At 40.9% G+C, this 19,941-nt stretch overlaps 5 protein-coding genes across 5 annotated transcripts; 2 read left to right on the top strand and 3 right to left on the bottom strand.

The window, feature by feature from the left end:
* The first annotated feature begins 8,778 nt into the window (after positions 1-8,778).
* Positions 8,779-9,929, top strand: LOC131261422 (S-adenosylmethionine mitochondrial carrier protein homolog). The gene is made up of 2 exons (XM_058263451.1): positions 8,779-8,922; positions 9,000-9,929. The coding sequence occupies exons 1-2, from the start codon at positions 8,854-8,856 to the stop codon at positions 9,795-9,797; spliced, it is 867 nt and encodes a 288-aa protein (XP_058119434.1). The 5' UTR covers positions 8,779-8,853; the 3' UTR covers positions 9,798-9,929.
* LOC131261423 (uncharacterized) lies at positions 9,859-11,014 on the bottom strand. Its single transcript, XM_058263452.1, has 3 exons — positions 10,839-11,014; positions 10,549-10,775; positions 9,859-10,471 (listed from the first exon to the last, which is right to left on the bottom strand). Exons 2-3 carry the CDS (start codon positions 10,744-10,746, stop codon positions 10,229-10,231), a joined length of 441 nt encoding a protein of 146 aa, XP_058119435.1. The 5' UTR covers positions 10,747-10,775; positions 10,839-11,014; the 3' UTR covers positions 9,859-10,228.
* A 215-nt stretch (positions 11,015-11,229) lies between these two features.
* On the bottom strand, positions 11,230-12,066 carry LOC131261320 (single-pass membrane and coiled-coil domain-containing protein 4 homolog). The gene is made up of 2 exons (XM_058263325.1): positions 11,921-12,066; positions 11,230-11,710 (listed from the first exon to the last, which is right to left on the bottom strand). Exon 2 carries the CDS (start codon positions 11,648-11,650, stop codon positions 11,468-11,470), a length of 183 nt encoding a protein of 60 aa, XP_058119308.1. The 5' UTR covers positions 11,651-11,710; positions 11,921-12,066; the 3' UTR covers positions 11,230-11,467.
* An 85-nt stretch (positions 12,067-12,151) lies between these two features.
* Positions 12,152-13,037, bottom strand: LOC131261319 (mitochondrial import inner membrane translocase subunit TIM14). Its single transcript, XM_058263324.1, has 3 exons — positions 12,919-13,037; positions 12,616-12,855; positions 12,152-12,541 (listed from the first exon to the last, which is right to left on the bottom strand). The coding sequence occupies exons 1-3, from the start codon at positions 12,919-12,921 to the stop codon at positions 12,428-12,430; spliced, it is 357 nt and encodes a 118-aa protein (XP_058119307.1). The 5' UTR covers positions 12,922-13,037; the 3' UTR covers positions 12,152-12,427.
* A 97-nt stretch (positions 13,038-13,134) lies between these two features.
* On the top strand, positions 13,135-14,557 carry LOC131261318 (small ribosomal subunit protein eS1). The gene is made up of 3 exons (XM_058263323.1): positions 13,135-13,512; positions 13,709-14,018; positions 14,152-14,557. Exons 1-3 carry the CDS (start codon positions 13,172-13,174, stop codon positions 14,311-14,313), a joined length of 813 nt encoding a protein of 270 aa, XP_058119306.1. The 5' UTR covers positions 13,135-13,171; the 3' UTR covers positions 14,314-14,557.
* The last annotated feature ends 5,384 nt before the right edge of the window (positions 14,558-19,941 follow it).

The raw sequence follows: 19,941 nt of genomic DNA, 5'->3' as shown, positions 1-19,941 counted from the left end.
CCCCCACTTTTCATCATCCCTTTTCACCTACAGTTAGCTGTGGAATGGTTTTGTTTTGTCTTTGTTTATTATTCTTTGGTTTTGTTTTGATTTTCCCAATCCTTGTTACACGGTGGTCCAAGTTTCTCCTATTAGTTTTTTGTTTGTAAATTTTGTTATTTAAAATTAATCACCTACGAAGAGGCAGTATAAGGCAACACACATCAGTAGAATGAGGAAGAAGCAGAAAAGGGCATTAGGTGTTGTTGGGGACGAACGTGTGTTGACGGCACACAGTTGGTAGTAACTTACATGAAACAATGTGATTTTGTCCTCTGCGTTTCCGGTGCGAGTGACTGTAGGACTTTTGGTATTTTCTTCGATCACTTACCACCAGCCTAGCAAACACAAATATGCAATACCAAACATGTCCAAACGGATAGGAATTTCTCATCTTAATAATTCCTTTCCATACCTTGGTATCGGTAGTAACATTTTATAGGGAAAAGTTCGTCAACACACTCGTTTCAAATCATAAATTGTTTTTAACAAACAAATGTTCGACATGTATATATATACCGTTCAAGCGGTGTGTCTGAGCAAAAAATCAAAATGAAGGAAGGTTACGGGCGGATTAGGACCTGCAGTGTAATTATAAGTATTACATTTTAAGTTTAGTAGAATTTTAACAGAAAAAAGGCTGAGATAGTAATCGTAATAAATATGTTAGCATTAGAGCATGCGACAAGAAATGATATGCGAACGCCCACCACACCCTCCTGGAGGATAGGAAAACCCGACAAAGTTATGCTTCGCCATCGTCTTGTGTCACTGCTGGTCACAATAAAAAAGAGACACGCACGCCAGAATCGACATCTATCACACTGACGAATGGGTTTTCGTTGGCCGGAAAAAAGTAGATCGAGCAAGTTATGGAATGCATTTTTGTTTTTAAAACATGCAGACGCGCGCACCTGACAGAAAAGAAGAGGGTAACAGAAGGGGGATGTGTCACAAAACAAAATTAGACAGACTATGACAGCGTGTGTGCATGTGCCTCGAAAAACACACGGGGGTAAAGTACACTACAGTAGCAGGTATCGTTTAAGAACAAACACAAATCAAACCTATAAAACTAGGAAGCTAATTGATCGTCGCCTTATCTGGGGGGCAATATTTAGAAATGTAACTAGTGTGATTAGTATTTATAAACACGCAAAACATCTATGTGTAATCCCTCCCCCTCCCAATTAGACTTAAGTACATCTGCACCTGTTTTATTTTATTCTTGTTTTCATTATAGGAATGTACTTTTTATTTAGTTTTCTTCATCTGCTGATGATTTAACCATCTGTGGATGTTTTTGTGCGCTATCGTAAGAAGCAGAAAACGCATATGCTACTAGCAGAGCTATCACCTGGAGGTGTGGAAGGATAATGCATGGATTGTATCTAGGAGAAGAAACTAGCAACTTTTATCAGAAGAAAAACAAGTAGAAAGGCTATTGGCCTGTGTTACTTCCCGCATTTGAAGTATTTAACTACTATCTATCTCATCTGCTAAGAGTACTAAGAAGTTGACTAAAAGTAGGAAAAGAAAGGAAGAAGGGACATTGTCTCACTGTGTCGACGAGTGAATTTGAAAATGTATATTTTAACCGGAGGCCAGACGGCAAAGATAGATACGGATAAGAACACAAACTGCAATAAATGTTCTAGTTCTACGAGTTACTTACACTCGCACCACTTTTTTTTTATTAGAAATATCGTAAATAATCGTTCACGGCAGTTGTTTTGTTTTTCGAATACAACTTTTCACTGGTAGTTCTCGGTAGGGGAATGCAAATCCATTAACTGCAATATGCAAGCCAACCCACACTCTCTCACTCTCTCTCTCTTCTGTATCACGATTGCAATGCCCAATTTCTTTTTCCCCAATACGAGCAACACAAGAAATTCGATAGTTAGTGCAATTTTAATGGTTTAAGTTTTATGTTTATATTACCCAAAATATAATGGTGCGGGGTGCATCATCGGCAGAGAATGAGTGGAATGCAATCAAAAACTTTGCTGATCGATGGTAGGAAGAAAAAGAGAGTAACCTTTTAAAATATAAACTACACGGAACAAGCTTTGGGCAAACGGTATAAAGCATCGATGAAGCATCGTACATTCAATGATCAACAACACCGATGATAATAAAGCATTTACGCAAAACATTTTTAAAACGCCCTTTGGCGATCGCCCACCGGTGTTCGAGTGGTTTATGCTTCTAGTAAAGGGCTGGTGCAGTGGTAGTATCTGAGTATCTTAATAAAACAAATGCCGATAAGCGCGTGAACTACTAGAGCAACATAAGGGGATCCCTCCCCGGGGGGCTGACCATTTATTATATTGGGGAGGCAGTTAGTTTTCCTTTCATTTCTTTTTAAGTGGTTAATGTATAACAAAGAAACGAATCACCAAATGAGCTAAATAAAATAACACACAAACGCACAGAGATCTAAAACATATTTTTAAATGTTTTTGCCTTACTTTATTTTTCGCTGTTAGTTAGTTGGTTCCGTTTTTCGTGGGTTTGTGGGGGCTATAATTATGCTGGCGCGTGCGAAGCTGTAAAGAATTGCAAGAATGCGCGATACGCTTGGGGGAAGAAACCGCTAAAGATTTTGTCCTAAAAGTTGTAAATGTTAACTCCCTAAAGAAATGGCACAGCGCTCACAAGTAAATATATTTAACACTATATGCTGTACGTATTAAACCACGCACGGAAATAAATAAAATGAATTATGCATCATTTGAACCATTTGAGTGTTTTTTTTTTTTAATTTTTGATTCAAGTTGTATTATAATAAATTATAGAAAATTTAATCGATTTTCATAATAATTTGAGTTCTTTAGAATTGGTAGTTCTTGAGGCTAAGGAAGTGTTAAGTGAGGAAGTGGCACTGTCGTCTATCCTAAGTTTTAGGCAATATTGATCTGCTTATATTTGAATATCATTTTAACAAAGTTGCTATATTCGTTGTCTTTACAGGTTCACCCTTTTTTCCTTGCCTCACAACGGCGTTATCCATTTTTCCGATTGGAAATGGAAACGGTCGCGCACGGGAAGTGGAGTTCGTCACGGACGGCGATGAAGACAGTGATGAGGAGATCTCATTTGTACTGCCGAAATTTGAAGAATCTATCCTCAAAACCCCGCAGAAGGGAACGATGTTTAACAAACACAAGTCGCTGCTTGACCGCTTGGATCGGCAGGAGCTCACGATTACGGAACGGCCGGCGATAAACGGTGGCAACGGTGTGCCATCCCCACCGTCCCACGGTACCGACAGTTGTAGCGACGTGGAAGACATGGAAGCACTATCCGAATTTTGCGTACCTTCACCGAACGGCCATCCGGCGGGTGTAGCGAATGGAAACGATCTCATGGACAGGACAAACGGAGCCATCACTCCGGGCGGTGGTCCCCTGCGAAACTCACTGGCGAAGAAACGTCGGTCACGCAAAACTATCTCCCCGGACGATCCGGCCGAAGCGCTGACGGAGATGTCGGTCCGCGGGCTCAACCTGTTCCGCTACGCCACCGTCAATGCGGGTGTGTACGAGTGCACGGAGTGCTCGAAAGAGGGCGCCCAGAAGACGTTCAAGAACAAGTACAGCTTCCAGCGCCACGCGTTCCTCTACCACGAGGGCCAACAGCGTAAGGTTTTCCCGTGCCCCGTTTGCAGCAAGGACTTTTCGCGCCCCGATAAGATGAAAAATCACCTCCGTATGATGCATGGCGGGGGAACATTGTACGAACCGAAGGGTGACCATCCGGTGACGAATGGGCCCGATGGGCCACACGGTGTCCCCCCGAAGCCGAAGGTAGATATGATGCAGCTAAATTTGCACCTGCAGCAACGACAGCTCCTTCAGCTGCAGCAGCAGAACCAACAACATCGCTCCGATAGGGAAGGGCACCAGCTTCAAGAGGAGCTCGACAAACGACGTCAGCAAGAACAGGACGTGCTAAAGATTCGGCAAGCGGTGAATGCGATCACACTTCGGCAGCTACAGCAGCTCCGGTCGCAGCTGCAAGAAAAAGAGGCCCAACCCGAGCAAGGCCACAATCAACACCATCCCCTCGCATCACACCAGGCAGCAGCGTTAGGGCAAGAAAGGATCTCAAACTCGAATTTAAAAACCTCGGTGCCATCACAACAGTTGCTTGCACTCGGCGGCCTGGGTAGTCAGTAAGGGAGCACGGGGAAACCAGGGCACACATTTCAAAATTTTTTCCCCTTCAATTTATCAACCCAAAAGACTGTACTGTGCAGGGTTTAATACTAAGAGATTTTTTGTCATTTACCGAATAGTTGCCATTTTTAAGTACTAAGCATTTCATAAGCGATTTAATCAAAGAAGAAAGGATAGATCTGTTCCAATACCTCGTGAATTAGCGGAAGGCAGGAAAAACATAAGGATGAATTATTTTATTTTGCGAAAGTATTGATCGCTTCGTATACGTACATTGTGGGGATGTTCACTCTTTCTCAAGGGATGGGAATCGCGGAATAGTTTAAATAGGAATTCCTATGAAAAACATCACCACTACAACTTTAGGAACGGAACGGCGGAATTAGTATTGTAGTCATTTGGAAAATACTCACATCCTAGTACTTCGCAAAGGACAGGACAGTCGACAGCACAAACTATTAAAAAACGCATAACCTTGCCCCTATTTTTTCATTTCCATCAGTAGAATGAATTATTTTGAATTGTCAAAGTTTTTATTACATACACATTTTCTAAATCGTTACTATTTTTTAAGCAAGCATTTGATTTGCCTCTCTAGTTAGGTATTTTCACGTCACGATCGACTGATTTCTTGTTTTGATAACTATAATTAATTTCTTTAATTTTTTCACACTATTTTCTCTCAAGAGCTTTACGCCAACTTATTATACTCGTCAGTTTATGAAGCACAACACCTAGTGGTCAGTTGACTAATCCCAGTGTAATGTATGTGCTAACAAAGGAATCCTCAAGGGACGTAGTGTAGGACACTCTCTGAAAGAGCAAACGGTGCATTTGATGGCAATCTTTGTCAGCTAAGGTTAATTAACGAGGTACGAATATATTACCGCAACGATATGCAGTAATACTGCGAACAAAGTCTGAACTATGTACGAATTATAGGAAACATTTGACTGCAAACCAAAACGATTGCCATGGCGCTAGACACGACTAGAATTTAGATGCTTCATACGCACAAACGCATCACCTTAGTCACTCGATCGCTACAACTAGTTAACGGAACTCAAATGATATTGTTTTTTTCTGTATCTCTTCTATTTCGTAAAGTTACATATATAGATTGTTGGATTAAGATTGTTTACGCAACATTTGGTAATGTAGTGCAGGATTGAAAGGTACGAATGCCTTAGAGCATGCGAGCATGATGAATTGCTAAAAATGTGTTATCTTCAAAGATCTATGTCAGGATCGACACAATCGAGCTGTATTAATTAATGATGGAATAAAATCGAATTTGCTGCATATCCCTAGTTCAAGCATTTCATCTCCTCATTTCCATAACTGAGCCCCAGGCTGTAGGCGAGAACCTTAAGGTAGAACGTTATGGTTTTATATGCCCACCGCTTATTGTTGTGGCCACCGGATACCATTTTGCCAACCGCACCGAAATGGCCACTCCACTCCGCAGGCATTTGGCCACAATCGGCAACATTGTCAGGGATGCCTATTCGGAGCCCATCATAATGTACTTTATAGCCGTCTAGACCGGCGGAGGCAGACAAATGGGTCCTTGTATTTCATTTCTTTCTTTTGCCGGGAACGGGCGAAAGATCACATCTCTAACCGCCGAACCTGTTGTTGTGAGGGTCGTCGAATGATGTGCTCCAAATGGTGGGAAAAACCCGCCATTTAGCTAAAGCGTTTTCTCAAACGGTCAGTTGGGATTGTCGAATCCGCTGCTCGGACGAGATGGAGCATCTTTCGCGTCGATCACCTTTCTCCTCTTCCAGGGCAAAATCTTCCTAACAAAACACTTTCCCGAAACAATAAAACACATGAGAGGAAAAAACGAAAGTGAAAAATTGCCTTTTCGTATGCGGTTATCAATAGCATGGGCCAAAGTGGAACGAGTTGTTCATAACCTCTTCCGTAGGAGGTTTTGATGAAGGTAGAACAGAATCTTAAGGGCAGTGTGCTTTTCTACCTTCAAGCTTGACTTGTTTTTTTAGCCTGGATCAGGTGTTATTTGGGTTGTAAAAGTTTTTACTTTTACCTTTGATAGTACCCTTTTCTTATTTTTTCTTTTTTTATAAACATAAAAAGAGTTTACTTCTTATTTTTCGAAAATATGCCTTTTGAAAAATATAATCAATTTTTAAGCTTACTTTCGTTGAATGTAACAAACTAGGCAAAAGGTAAAAATGAATCGATTTCTTTCTTTCATATACTTGGGACATTAAAGTGATTGGGACATTAAAGTGAGTTCAAATCAAGTGGTTGAAAAACTTGAAAAATAGATTAAAATACGATTATCCGTCCTTCACACTTAAGGACGGAGCTCTCATCTCTACCCTCGCTCTGGGAGGAGTAATTCAAACAAATATATTCTTTTACCCAATGCCAACCGTACGGGTGGGGGGTGGAAACTCAGGGATCAAAATAGAGACCACAACAGGGTAGTCGAATGAGGGAAGAGCGAAGGCCTGGTAGCTGGTGCACGTAGCGGGTTTATCCTTTCACATGCGCGGTTACTTTTGATTACTTTCTTTTTCCTTCTCCATGAAATCACTGAATGGTAGCCATCGGGATATTTTAATGTACGCATCGGCTAGACGGTCGTAATTGCACCCGGTTCGTGTTCTGTCCTGTTGGGACACGCGTGCTGGGCGGGTACAGTAGGGCCGGGATGCATCTCGGTTGCAGGTACTTCCGTTCAGCATGCATACTGAGGTTTGCAAGAGAGATGAAGTCAAAACAAAGTAAAATCGTACCTCGTTGTATTTGTTTTGCTCACGCTCATCTTGTTTTGTCTCGCTTCCATTGTGGAACCATACCTGGTGAAGAACTTTAAAACTCGTCACAGCCGTCGTTGAAGCATCAGTTACCGCACATTCATCGATCAGTACAAACGTGGTGAACACTCAAAATCCTTCCAAGTCACGGTTCTATCCTGAGAAAAGTTCGTATCCTTTCGTGTGTTACGATGGCCCATCAGTCCAACTTCCAGCGCTCGTCACCACTGCGAACCCCGGTCCGACTGAGCAAGCTAAAACCCTCGCAGCCCAAACTGAAGAAGGCCAACGAGGTGCCACCCCTCGCCAACCAACTGCTACGTTCGCTGAACAACGGTCGGCGCAATTCCCTCGGCACTCGCATCACCATCGGCCGGACGGTGCGGCACGAGGTCAGCTTCCTCGATCGATCGTGCATGGATCAGTTCGACGATAGTTTTGCGCTCGAAGCGGATGCAGTGCAATCGCTGACGCCGCGCAAATCACCACACCTGAGGCGCCGCGGGTCGCTGACCCATTTGAACAAAATTCTAAAACCAAGCAGCATCACGGGTTTAGGATTCTCGGGCGCCCTGGGCCTCACCGGTGCAGTTTCACGCAAAAAGATCAGCAGTATGCGAAAGCGCATGATGAACACGATGCGTAAGGTAATGCCGGTGGGCCGCCGGACAGGGTATAGTCAGATGTGAGATGTTCCGCTGTTAACGTGCCGGAAATTTTAACGTTTGTTTTAATAAAAAAAGTAAAGTGTTATTTATACCGTTAAAGAAATCATATGTATGGCTAGGGATCAAATGATAGGAGATGCTAAAAACTGACCTTAACCTAAGTTACTAGATGTATAAAGAAAGAAAAAATAAATTTAATTGAAAATGTATTAACGAAGCGGAAATGAAATAAAATAAAATCAATCAAGAAATACATAATTTACTTGTTGAAAATGTTATTTTTATCACAAAAGTCAGCATATTACAGGGATTTTCAGATAATATCGTAACAGCAGCACGTGGTATTCCAGCTGCGTTAGTTGGTTTTATAAAACGATCATGGTTATTATAACTGTGTTAGTAGAAGTCAGAACCGTAGCAGTTGATATTATATACTCCTGATACAGAAGCTTGAGCGAAGTACACAACTAGTATAGATCCCGATCGCTGCATAAGAAGGGCGCGAATGCGTAGGCTAAAATGGATTAGTTCGACAAGTTCCGTTTTGATTCACTATCCTCCAGCTTTGCTCAATGCATCGCTCGTGTTCTGTATTCAACAGTGTTGCTCGGAAGCATTCATTAGTAGCATAATCGATAGAAGCACTGTTAACCGTTTGATCCGGGTTGAATTCAGTTGAATCCGGTTGAATCCGGTTGAATCTGGTTGAATCCGGTTGAATCTGGTTGAATCTGGTTGAATCCAGGTTAAATCTGTGTTGAATCCGGTTGAATCCGGGTTAATTGCGGTTGAATCGAGTTGAATCTTGCTGAATATGGTTGAATTCGGGTTGAATCCTGGTTAATTCCGCGTTGAATCCGGATTGAATCTTGTTGATCTCTTACATCCAGTTGAATTCGGTTGAATCCGGGTTAAATCCCTACTGAAGCCGGTTGAGTCCGGGTTGAAACCGGTTGATTTCGTGTTGAATCCGGTTGAATCCGAGTTGAATCCGGTTCAATCCGGTTGTACCCATCCCGATTCACCGATTGAATCCATTCGAGCAGCTACACAATCGGATCGAGTAGTTCTTGACGGCAATGTGTTTATGTTTAGATTTTCACACTCGCTGGAACAACAAAAGCATGCTGTTTTTCGTTTAGTGCCATCAAAATACACCGGCGCCTCGCAATGGAGCTGGAAGATCCGACAGTGACCTCGCCGGCGATCGGCAAAAACCTCTACTGGTCATCGTTGATAGTAAAATCCATCACCAGCCTTTTAGTGTATCAAATTGGACCTACGGTATTAACGATGCTGCCCTTTCCCGTTTGCAGTCAGGCGGAGTGGCCGGACTAGTGGTGGATGTGGTATTGTTTCCTATCGACACGATCAAAACTCGGCTCCAAAGTGAACGTGGTTTCGTCGCTTCCGGTGGCTTCCGGGGGGTTTACAAAGGTCTTGCGCCAACCGCGGCCGGTAGTGCGCCCACCTCGGCACTCTTCTTCTGCACGTACGAAAGTATGAAGGCACACTTACGGCAGTACGCAACCCCGGCCCAACTTCCCTACGTGCACATGGCTTCGGCAGCTGCGGCCGAAATAGTGGCCTGCCTCATTCGTGTGCCGATCGAAATAGCAAAGCAACGCCGGCAAGCCTTGCTGCACAAGGGCAACACGTCCTCGCTGGAAATTCTATACGGTGCACTCCGCAAAGAAGGCCTACGCAAGGGACTCTATCGTGGCTTCGGAACAACGGTGATGCGGGATGTACCGTTTTCGCTGATTCAATTCCCTCTGTGGGAATATTTCAAGCAACAATGGCCAGAAGTGACCGGCACCGCCCTAACGCCACTTTCGGTGGCGCTCTGTGGAGCCATTTCCGGCGGTATTGCAGCCGGTTTGACCACGCCGCTAGATGTGGCGAAAACGCGCATTATGTTGGCCGAACAGGGTGAAAGTATGCGAATGGGTGGCATGGGACGGATACTGAGAGGCATTTATCGAGACCGGGGGATCCGGGGAGTGTTTGCGGGCTTCGTTCCACGAGTCACGTGGATAACGCTTGGTGGGGCAATCTTTTTTGGAATGTACGACCTAACGCTGCGTTTTTTAGATGCAAACGAAGGCAGGTAGTGCCTGAATGGACAATACATTTTACCAAAGATCAAAAGAAAACTGAGTACTTCCAAACGTTATAGTTAGTGCAATGTAACGGTAGCTTTTATTTGCAACTGTAGATGAATAAATTTACCATATCGTAGGATATCTTATGAGTTTATACTTTGCTCCTGATCTGTTCCGTGAGGAATGTATTCATATTTAAATAATAATAGCAGCTATATCACGCACAGGACCGAACGGATTGAAAGTTTCCATACTGCTTCGTTGCTTAGTATCTATGACACCGAAACCTTAACGTTAAGCAATCGTATTTTCTTTGGTTTAGTGGTACAATCGCGTGTTCCCTTCTAGTATCACAAACCGTCATTGTTCTGACCTATTTTACCGCCTATCCATGTATCGTGTAGCCCAGATGCACGAAACTGGGACAATGCCTAATTGTATTAGGCAAACAACTCGGTGCTTCCACCGTACCTTCCAACGGTACGGCTGGTATCGAGCAGCGACCCACTCGATGCGTCCTGTCCCGTCCCTGGTTCATCTAGCCGCAGTTTACCACCTTTCAGTAAGTGATCCGTTTCTCGTTCCTCGCGATCTTCGTCGAGGTCGGACGATTCGAAGCTGAAGCTCGGGACGTAGTGATATTTACTGAAAATCTTATGACGCCGTCTGGCCATCAGATACACCTGGAAAGAAAGATGATAAGTTATTTGAGGTGGGATTACAGGTAAGAATGTGCATACGCTGTGTACACTGCACTCACCATGACCGATAGGAGCATTATGGTGACCAACACGGCTAGCGGAATGAACAGGAAGTACAGGTTATCCGATCGATCCGGATACCGTTTGGCGATGTTGATACTTTCCGTCACGGGAATGGACGATTCCAGCGTTATACTGGGGTCACCCGTACCAACCGAGGGTAACGGTAGAGATTGATTTACGATTGGTGAGCTCATGATTTTTTTTTCCCCTTTCGTCTCCCGAACTAGTCGAAACAATCACAAGAGCTGTACTGTAAACAGTGCGCACCGTTGCATCTCCTACTCACGTTTTTTCCGCTGCACTGCGCGTCGGGGCCAACAAAGTGTGCTGTGTTTGTTTTGAGTAGATTTCTATAATTCAATTAGAGCGCGTGCGACGATGTATTTGAGCGATTTGCATGTAGTAATGAAGGGTAAATTTTTGTTTGGCCTGTTGGCTTATCAGCTGGAAGAAGGAAAGTGACATTTCTGGGCAGAACCTGGAGATAAGCAGTGACATTTGGTAAAGTGAAGAATGGCCAGGGAATATCATGCTTTTCAGCATCATCAAAATTTTCAGGATCTATCTTCGAGAAAGTTTTGATTTCGAAGCTTCTTAATACAATTTTCCAGATACAACGAAATGCTGTGTCCAATTTCGGATAACTTTTTAACCAGTCAAAAGTCCTTTCGTACGTTTTATGTCTGAATTTATCATTCATTTTGAACACACTAAACAAATGCTTCATTTGTACCCGTCGACAAATCGTTAAGATTTGTAATAACAGTGCGTTTGTAAATATTAGTAGTCCTCTTTTTGGATACTGGCTGTGCTTGGAGTCCAGATAATAGTACGGTTTCGATGGAGATACGAATTCCAAACAGAAATTCCTTGCCGGGTCGAATACTGGCTGCGTGGCCCTGGACCAGTGCCTCACTAGAGCTCCTCGTAGCGTGCCCGCGTTTTCAGGAAAACGTACACCACTATGCACAGAAAGATCACTACCACGGTGGGTAGAACGATCGTTTTTAACTGTTGTTGAATTTTTAAATTTTCCTCCCGACGCTCCTGGCGCTGTTTGCGCGTTTCTTTAGTTTGGCCCCCTCGAAGTTTACGCATTTTTCACTCTCCACAAGCTTACTAAACCGGCTTCAGTCAAAACAGATGGCAGAATGCAACCTGCGGCGAAAGATAGACATTCGTTATTATCACCAACGATAAGGATTGTGAGTTGTACTGTCGGGTTGTACCGATACTCTAAACATTCTAGAATGCCACCAGTTGCCACGCTGGAACTTTTTGAACACCGATCACAGGTGTTTGATTGCTTTTCACGGGCAAACTATACCCGAAGGTAATGGCGAAGTTGGAATAACGATTTACACTTACCTTGTCCGGTTGGGAAATGAGTATACAGCGGATATATCACAGTTATTTTATTCAGTCGGTTTTTTTAGATTTATCGTGGCATTCAGGTGGCGAGCTGCTATCTGTGATGTGGACTTGTTGTTGACATGTCAGCCGCTTTTTCCATTTGTAAACAAACAAATCCAGCAGTTTTAGTACAATTTGCTGATATTCTATGTTTTTGCGATGATATAATTCGTTCTAAAAACTTCAACCGGTATATTACAGATTTTTATTTACATTTAGAATGGCTTTCTTTTTAAGCTTTGCTCCTATATTTTCTACTATTTTATCCTATCATAAAGAAAATCACTCGCAGTTAAAACCCTTGGACAACATAAGATGAATTACATCACGATAGTCAAGTGTTGCACTACCGTAGTCCGGTAGAACACAATTGAGTAGATGTAATGGTTGTAAATTTGTGGTTTAACATAGGTCATAATTCTATTCATTTGCTTTTGCGGCCACTTTGCATCATGCAACCATTTACTTCGTGTTATCCAGGAAATCTTTTGCTTCATTGATTTTGGCTGCCAAATAAGGCGAACCCCCGCGATCCGGGTGATTTAACAGCATAATCTTTTTGTGTGCATCTTTTATCTGCAAGTTGACGAAGATTCATTGAAGCTTTCCATTTAAATCGACTAGAAGATGGTTTACATTGCTTTGCGTACCTTTGTTTTCGATGCCGAAGGGCTCACGCCAAGTATAAGGGATGCTTCACGTTTGTTCATTTTTGGATCGAATCCTCCACGATAGTATTTTGAGTTTGCCATCATCTCCGCGTCGAACTTGGGAAGGTTTTTAAGTGCTTCTTGCATTTTCGTTGCTGCATTCGGCATTTGTCGCATCAGCGCTCGTCCGCCGTATCCTACCACAGCTAGCCCTAGCCCGGCAAGGATAATAGAGGAGGTCTGCACAGAAAATGGTTAATGGTTAATACTTACTTAACAATAACGCAAAATAAGGAGGTTTACCATAGTTTTTAACTGATTTCACAAGCGTAATTCACAAAGATATTTCCAGAAAGTAGTAAACAAACGAAATCTTCTTCAACGTGATGTAATTGACATTTTGTACTGTCAAATCTGGTCTATTCAGCATTTCGCGGCTTCTGAAACCGTCAGGGTTGACAGTAGGAAATTTCAGTTCAGTGGACCGCTGCGTAGTCTTGTGCCCGAGCTGTCATCGGGCAACCATATCCGGTCTTTTGGATCGTGAAGTGTAACGATGGCGGTCGGTAAAAATAAGGGTGTCTCTAAAGGAGGCAAGAAAGGCTCGAAAAAGAAGGTCGTGGATCCGTTCACGCGCAAGGACTGGTACGATGTGAAAGCCCCGAACATGTTTAAGAACCGTCAGGTCGGTAAAACCCTGGTTAACCGTACCCAGGGCACGCGCATCGCTTCGGACGGTCTCAAGGGCCGCGTGTTTGAGGTGTCGCTCGCCGATCTGCAGAACGAGCCCGATGCGGAGAGATCTTTCCGCAAGTTCAAGCTGATCGCCGAGAGTGTGAACGGCCGTGATGTGCTTACCAACTTCCACGGCATGGACCTGACGACCGACAAGCTGCGGTAAGTGTAACTTATTCCGGCATTGGCCCCCGGTACCTTCACTGACAACAAGTAGCGGCCCCAAGGATGCATAAATAATGTGTATTGCACCCGGAGATGGCAAGTTGTGAATTTGAAGGATACAGACCAGTACTAGTGGAAATGGAAAGTTAAACGTGTGCTTATCATCATTCTACTGTTGAACATCCCATTGCAGCTCCATGGTGAAGAAATGGCAAACCCTGATTGAGTGCTCCGTCGATGTAAAGACCACCGATAACTATCTCCTACGTGTGTTCTGCATTGGATTCACGATTAAGGATTCGGTGTCGCAGCGCAAGACCTGCTACGCTCAGCACTCGCAGATCAAGAACATCCGCTCGAAGATGGTTACCATCATCAAGCGTGAGGTCTCGAGCTCTGACCTCAAGGGTGTCGTCGAGAAGCTGCTGCCCGACTCCATCGCCAAGGATATCGAGAAGGCGTGCGCGATTGTGTACCCGCTGCACGATGTGTTCATCCGCAAGGTAAGAAAGCGATTGACGCAACTAAAAGAGTGTAGAAACAATTGAAAAACAGTGCACAACGATTGAATGCAACCGAGTTGGGGAAACGTGAAATGTGACCACTATTAACACACACTAAAACGTGTTGTTGTAGGTGAAGGTGCTGAAGAAGCCGCGATTCGATCTTGCTGGTCTGCTGGAACTGCACGGTGATGGTGGTGGCAAGGCCGCGGAAGTGTCGACCGGTGCTGCCGAAGGTGGCGTTGTCGTCGACCGTCCGGAAGGATACGAACCACCGGTACAGGAGTCCGTCTAAGCATCTCGGTGTGAAGGATTCATTATCTTTAAATGATGGTTCTCCGTGGAACGCACCGGCTCGCCGCTGTATTTCCCGTCGATGGTGCGCCCGGTCTGTACCAAGTAACGTTCCATAAGTTCGACGAAGGGAGGATGTTTTTGAAGGAAGCAAAATAGAAAACAGGCGAGACAAGAAAAGGTGGATTAAATACAGCCTACAAAGCGTTGTGTACGGAAGAAAATGAATGTTATGTTTTGATATGGCGCCTAACACTGTTTTCTAAATATGGATCCGAAAGTTGACACAATTTTAATTTCAGATGAATTTACCGGACAAAAGCGAGATTGATAAGTATTCTTTTCTCGACATTACAAGCTACCAATAACTAACATCTCATTTTCTCTTACAGGGGATCAGAATTTCTACAGCAACACAAAAAATGGCTTTTGATCTCCAACAAAAAGAAAAGGTAAGAAAATTCACTAAATTTCCAGTCACTACAGCCCATCAAGTTTTGAATTGATGAAATCTTATCTCAATTGTTATTTCTCGTCTCTGAATTCTTTGAATAATGAGGGAATCATACTTTCACGTCTGAAATTACGGAGCTGTGGTTAATCGTGGATATTTCCACTGTGTATGCCTAGTCACTTATTATCTCTTTTTTTCATTTTACTTCACAGAATCATCATATCTATTATCATAACAAGATCATGTTTGACGAAATCGGCCACTTCAATGAACAGGTAAGAAATCTATTCCAAAATTTGAACGAAAGCACAATCATCAGCATTAATTCAAATTATTTTCACATGATGAGTCCGTTTATCAATTGTTATTTCTCGTCTCCGAATTCTTCGAATCATGAGTGAAGCAAACGATTACGTCTGAATAATGCTATAATTTTACAATAGTTTTACAAGTCTGTGTTAAAGATTGGTCCGAAGAAACATCTTATCTTCCTGCCTTATTAAACTTTGTTTTTATATATATTTTCAGATGTTCTCACATTTGTTACGTTCGCAAAACGGATGTTCATTCACATCAATTTGTATCTACAAGGTAAATAATATGTTTTGAAAAATGCACAACACACAATTTTAAATGATGAGTTCATTTTTCTTCACACAAATGCAGAAATACACATGTGTGTGTTATGAAGAAATCATTTTAGCTTGCTTGAATTGAAATGTTAACACAAAAGAAATCGACCTTATTTTGGAAACTGAAATTATAGATGATTAATCGAACATTTTACTTTTTGTTTCATTTACACAGGGGAAAACAAATGTATTATGATGCACACCAAGAAGATGTTTTAATAACTGGTCGAAGTACATTAGCAAGGTAATCTATTCATTCTGAATATCATGAAGAAACAAAAACTATTCAAGCTTGCTTGAACTGAATTGCATAGCGAAGAGATCATCACCATCAACAAAAATGTGGTTGAATTTTTCTTTTCATCTTTTTTATTACAGCAACGTCTTAAACTCACTTAACACATCAAACGCTGCTGCTTCATTCACGGAAGTAGTCCTTTTTTCATTTGAACTGCAGTTGATAAAAGGTATGTAATATTGTTGATACTAGATGATTTTCAATCCTTATTGTTGTGTCTTAATAATGATGATCCCACCCAGCTCACTGTGATACAAATATGAAGAAAATTAGTTTCCTATTTACCTACGCAAATAAATATAGCTCACTGAACTTGTTTGAGGGATAATAGACAATTTTGTATTTAGTATAATTTCATTTTAGATTAATGTGTTTTCTTTTCATAATTTTCTTGTTACAGAAATACCTGAATGCTCGGAGACAATGTTCTTTACCCCATCAAGTGAAACTGTGTACATGTAAATAACTACGAAAAGTTTGGATGTTCCAACCAGCAAGTTCAATTAGCTGGCATAATAATAATAACAAGGTAATTTTGTAATCCACTTGTGAGCTATAGAATGACAATGATGAACTTCACAATTTACGCTGATATACGAAAGTATATTATGAAGAAAAAAATAAACTAACTGCGCTTGCTTGAACTGAATCAAATCTAAATGGCTTAGTGAAAAGATCATCATCAACAAAAATGTGATTGGATTTTCTTTTCATCTTTTTTATCACAGCAACGTCTTAAATTCACTCAACACATCAAACGCTGGTGCTTCATTCAAGGAAGTCGTCCCTTTTCTTTTGAACTGCAGTTGATAAAAGGTTAGTAATATTGTTTATACTCGAGGATTTTCAACCCTAATTGTTGTGTCTTTATAATGATGATCCCACCCAGCTCACTGTGATACAAATATGAAGAAAATTAGTTTCCTATTTACCTACGCAAATAAATATAGCTCACTGAACTTGTTTGAGGGATAATAGACAATTTTGGTTATAATGTAATTTCGTTTTAGATTAATGTGTTTTCTTTTGATAATGTTCTTTTTACAGAAATACTGGAATGCTTGGAGAGGTTATGATATTTGTTCCAGCAGTCGAAATTGTGAACTAGAAGGTTACCTCTACGCGATGTTTGATGCACCATGGCAGCATCTAAACAGCTGTTCGAATTTCATTACCATGGTAAGTTCTCAACCAATGTGCAACGATCTAAGTTTGAAAATTATGAATTTATATTTTCTTCACAATTTACGCTGATATAAGATTGTATAGTATGAAGAAAAAACCTTTGCTTGCTTGAACTGAATCAAATTCATAAATGGCTTCGTGGGAAGGTTACCCTCATCAATAAAAATGTGATTGAATTTTCGTTTCCTCTTTTTTCACAGCAACAACTTATACTTCACACATATCAAACTCTGCTGCATCATTCAAAGAACTTGTTCCTTTTTCTTTTGAACTGCAGCTGATAAAAGGTACGTAAAGTTATTTACGCTAGATAATTTGAGACCCTAATTGTTGCGCCTTTATAATGATGATCCCACCCAGCTCACTGTGATACAAATATGAAGAAAATTAGTTTCCTATTTACCTACGCAAATAAATATAGCTCACTGAACTTGTTTGAGGGATAATAGACAATTTTGTTTTTAGTATAATTTCGCTTTAGATTAATGTGTTTTCTTTTGATAATTTTCTTGTTACAGAAATACCTGAATGCTTGGAGACAATGTTCTTTACGCCATCGAGTGAAACTGTGTACATGAAAAATAACTACGAGATGCTTTGATGTTCCAACGAGCAAGTTCAATTAGCTGGTGTAATAATAATAACAAGGTAATTTTTTAATCCACTTGTGAGCTATAGAATGACAATGATGAACTTCACAATTTACGCTGATATACGAAAGTATATTATGAAGAAAAACATAACCTAATTGCGCTTGCTTGAACTGAATTAAAGGCAAACAGCTTATTGAAACTGTTATCACCATCAACAAGGAAGTGATTGAATTTTCTATTCATCTTTTTTTTACAGTCGCGAGTTAAACTCACTCAACTCATCAAACGTTGCTGCATCATTCAAAGAACTCGTTCTTTTTTCTTTTGAACTGCAGTTGACAAAAGGTACGTAAAGTTATTTACGCTAGATAATTTGAGACCCTAATTGTTGCGCCTTTATAATGATGATCCCACCCAGCTCACTGTGATACAAATATGAAGAAAATTAGTTTCCTATTTACCTACGCAAATAAATATAGCTCACTGAACTTGTTCAAGGAATAATGAGCAATTTTGTTTATAAAGTGATTTCCTTTTAGATTAATGTGTTTTCTTTTGACAATTTTCTTGTTGCAGAAATACCTGAATGCTTGGAGAGGTTATGATGTTTGTTCCAGCAGTCGAATTTGTGGACTAGAAGGTTACCTCTACGCGCTGTTTGATGCACCATGGCAGCATCTAATCAGCTGTTCGAATTTAATTACCATGGTAAGTTCTCAACCAACGTGAAACGATCTAAGTTTGAAAATGATGAATTTATATTTTCTTCACAATTTACGCTGATATATGAATGTATAGCATGAAGATAAAACCTATGCTTGCTTGAACGGAATCAAATTCATAAATAGCTTCGTGAGAAGGTTATCATCATCAACAAAAATGTGATTGGATTTTCTTTTCCTCTTTTTTCACAGCAACAACTTATACATACTTCACACATATCAAACTCTGCTGCATCATTCAAAGAACTCGTTCCTTTTACTTTTGAACTGCAGTTGACAAAAGGTACGTAAAGTTATTTACGCTAGATAATTTGAGACCCTAATTGTTGCGCCTTTATAATGATGATCCCACCCAGCTCACTGTGATACAAATATGAAGAAAATTAGTTTCCTATTTACCTACGCAAATAAATATAGCTCACTGAACTTGTTTGAGGGATAATAGACAATTTTGTTTTTAGTATAATTTCGCTTTAGATTAATGTGTTTTCTTTTGATAATGTTCTTGTTACAGAAATACCTTAATACTTGGAGAGGTTATGCTGTTTGTTCCAGCAGGGGAAACTGCAAGTTCGAAAAATAATAACTGATGTTCCACGGTGGAAGTTCAATTAGCTGTCGGAATAAACTTAACAAGGTAATTGTTTAACCAACTTGTTGTGAGCTAGAACGAATGACAATGATGAACTTCACAATTTACGCTGATATACGAAAGTATATTATGAAGAAAAAACGAAACTAACTGCGCTTGCTTGAACTGAATCAAATCTAAATGGCTTAGTGAAAAGATCATCATCAACAAAAATGTGAATTAATTGTATTTTCTCCTTTTTTCACAGCAAAAATTTAACCCTCAACACACATCAAACGCTGCTGCATCAATTAAGGAACTCGTTCCTTTTACTTTTGAACTGCAGCTGATAAAAGGTACGTAACATTGTTTATTCGATGATTTTGAGACATTCGTGCGTTCATGCTGATAAACGAACTTATTTATGTACATGGCTTTTATACGGTTGAAAATTCAAAGTTGTTATCTATTTTTCTTTCTAATGATCAGCTCAGCTCTCTCTCGATTGAAGTATGAAGAGACTAGTTCCTATATAGATTGAACTAAACGGGGCATACACATGATGATACTAGATGACGAGAATGAACTAGGACTTCGCCGCGACATCAATCATATCGCAGCGTTTTGCTGTGATTTGATGTCATAGAAGTTCTAGTTAAGATTTTACTGGCATCTGATCTGTGCTCTTTCTTTTTTTTACATATATCTTACGTATTAGAAGCGTTAATGATCTATTTATTATGATTACCTGATCTATGTTTATTTCTTGTAATCCACAGAACCCGTCTCATACGCCATTGAACATGATCCACTCAAGATCCACTCAAGGTAAGTGTAATTGAATTATCGGAGTAATCGTTTCCTGTCAATTATTCCCTGTTCACTATCATGATGAGACCGATGACGAGTCTGAGGTAAAATTTCGCCATAATGTCACTACACTGTTGCGTTCTGCATCAGTTTGATGTTAATGAAATTCTACCTAAGATGTTTTTGGCACCTGACTTCCCTTCCGTTCGAAATCATATCCAACAATAAGACAATCATACGCTCACAAATATCTCATCAAACCACCTTTTTATTACAGGTAGAATACTCGTCTTGAAAAAATGTAAGATTGGTAAGTTAGTGAATATTGATTTATGCATTGTATTTTCAATCGTTTAGTTGTCTT

This window comes from Anopheles coustani, chromosome 3 (assembly GCF_943734705.1).
Source record: "Anopheles coustani chromosome 3, idAnoCousDA_361_x.2, whole genome shotgun sequence".
NCBI lineage: Eukaryota > Metazoa > Arthropoda > Insecta > Diptera > Culicidae > Anopheles > Anopheles coustani.
Note: the sequence above shows the minus strand (reverse complement) of the source record. Positions and strands in the feature narration are given on the sequence as shown.

What these genes read in the sequence shown, in the direction of transcription:
- LOC131261320 (XM_058263325.1), bottom strand. Translation starts at nt 11,650, where the DNA reads ATGCGTAAACTTCGAGGGGGCCAAACTAAAGAAACGCGCAAACAGCGC.
- LOC131261319 (XM_058263324.1), bottom strand. An exon ending in CTTCGGCATCGAAAACAAAG is followed by an intron (nt 12,542 to 12,615) that starts GTACGCAAAGCA and finishes GTCAACTTGCAG; the next exon opens with ATAAAAGATGCACACAAAAA.
- LOC131261318 (XM_058263323.1), top strand. Translation starts at nt 13,172, where the DNA reads ATGGCGGTCGGTAAAAATAAGGGTGTCTCTAAAGGAGGCAAGAAAGGC. An exon ending in CTGACGACCGACAAGCTGCG is followed by an intron (nt 13,513 to 13,708) that starts GTAAGTGTAACT and finishes ATCCCATTGCAG; the next exon opens with CTCCATGGTGAAGAAATGGC. An exon ending in ACGATGTGTTCATCCGCAAG is followed by an intron (nt 14,019 to 14,151) that starts GTAAGAAAGCGA and finishes GTGTTGTTGTAG; the next exon opens with GTGAAGGTGCTGAAGAAGCC.
- LOC131261422 (XM_058263451.1), top strand. Translation starts at nt 8,854, where the DNA reads ATGGAGCTGGAAGATCCGACAGTGACCTCGCCGGCGATCGGCAAAAAC. An exon ending in TCTACTGGTCATCGTTGATA is followed by an intron (nt 8,923 to 8,999) that starts GTAAAATCCATC and finishes TCCCGTTTGCAG; the next exon opens with TCAGGCGGAGTGGCCGGACT.
- LOC131261423 (XM_058263452.1), bottom strand. Translation starts at nt 10,746, where the DNA reads ATGAGCTCACCAATCGTAAATCAATCTCTACCGTTACCCTCGGTTGGT. An exon ending in TAATGCTCCTATCGGTCATG is followed by an intron (nt 10,472 to 10,548) that starts GTGAGTGCAGTG and finishes CTTTCTTTCCAG; the next exon opens with GTGTATCTGATGGCCAGACG.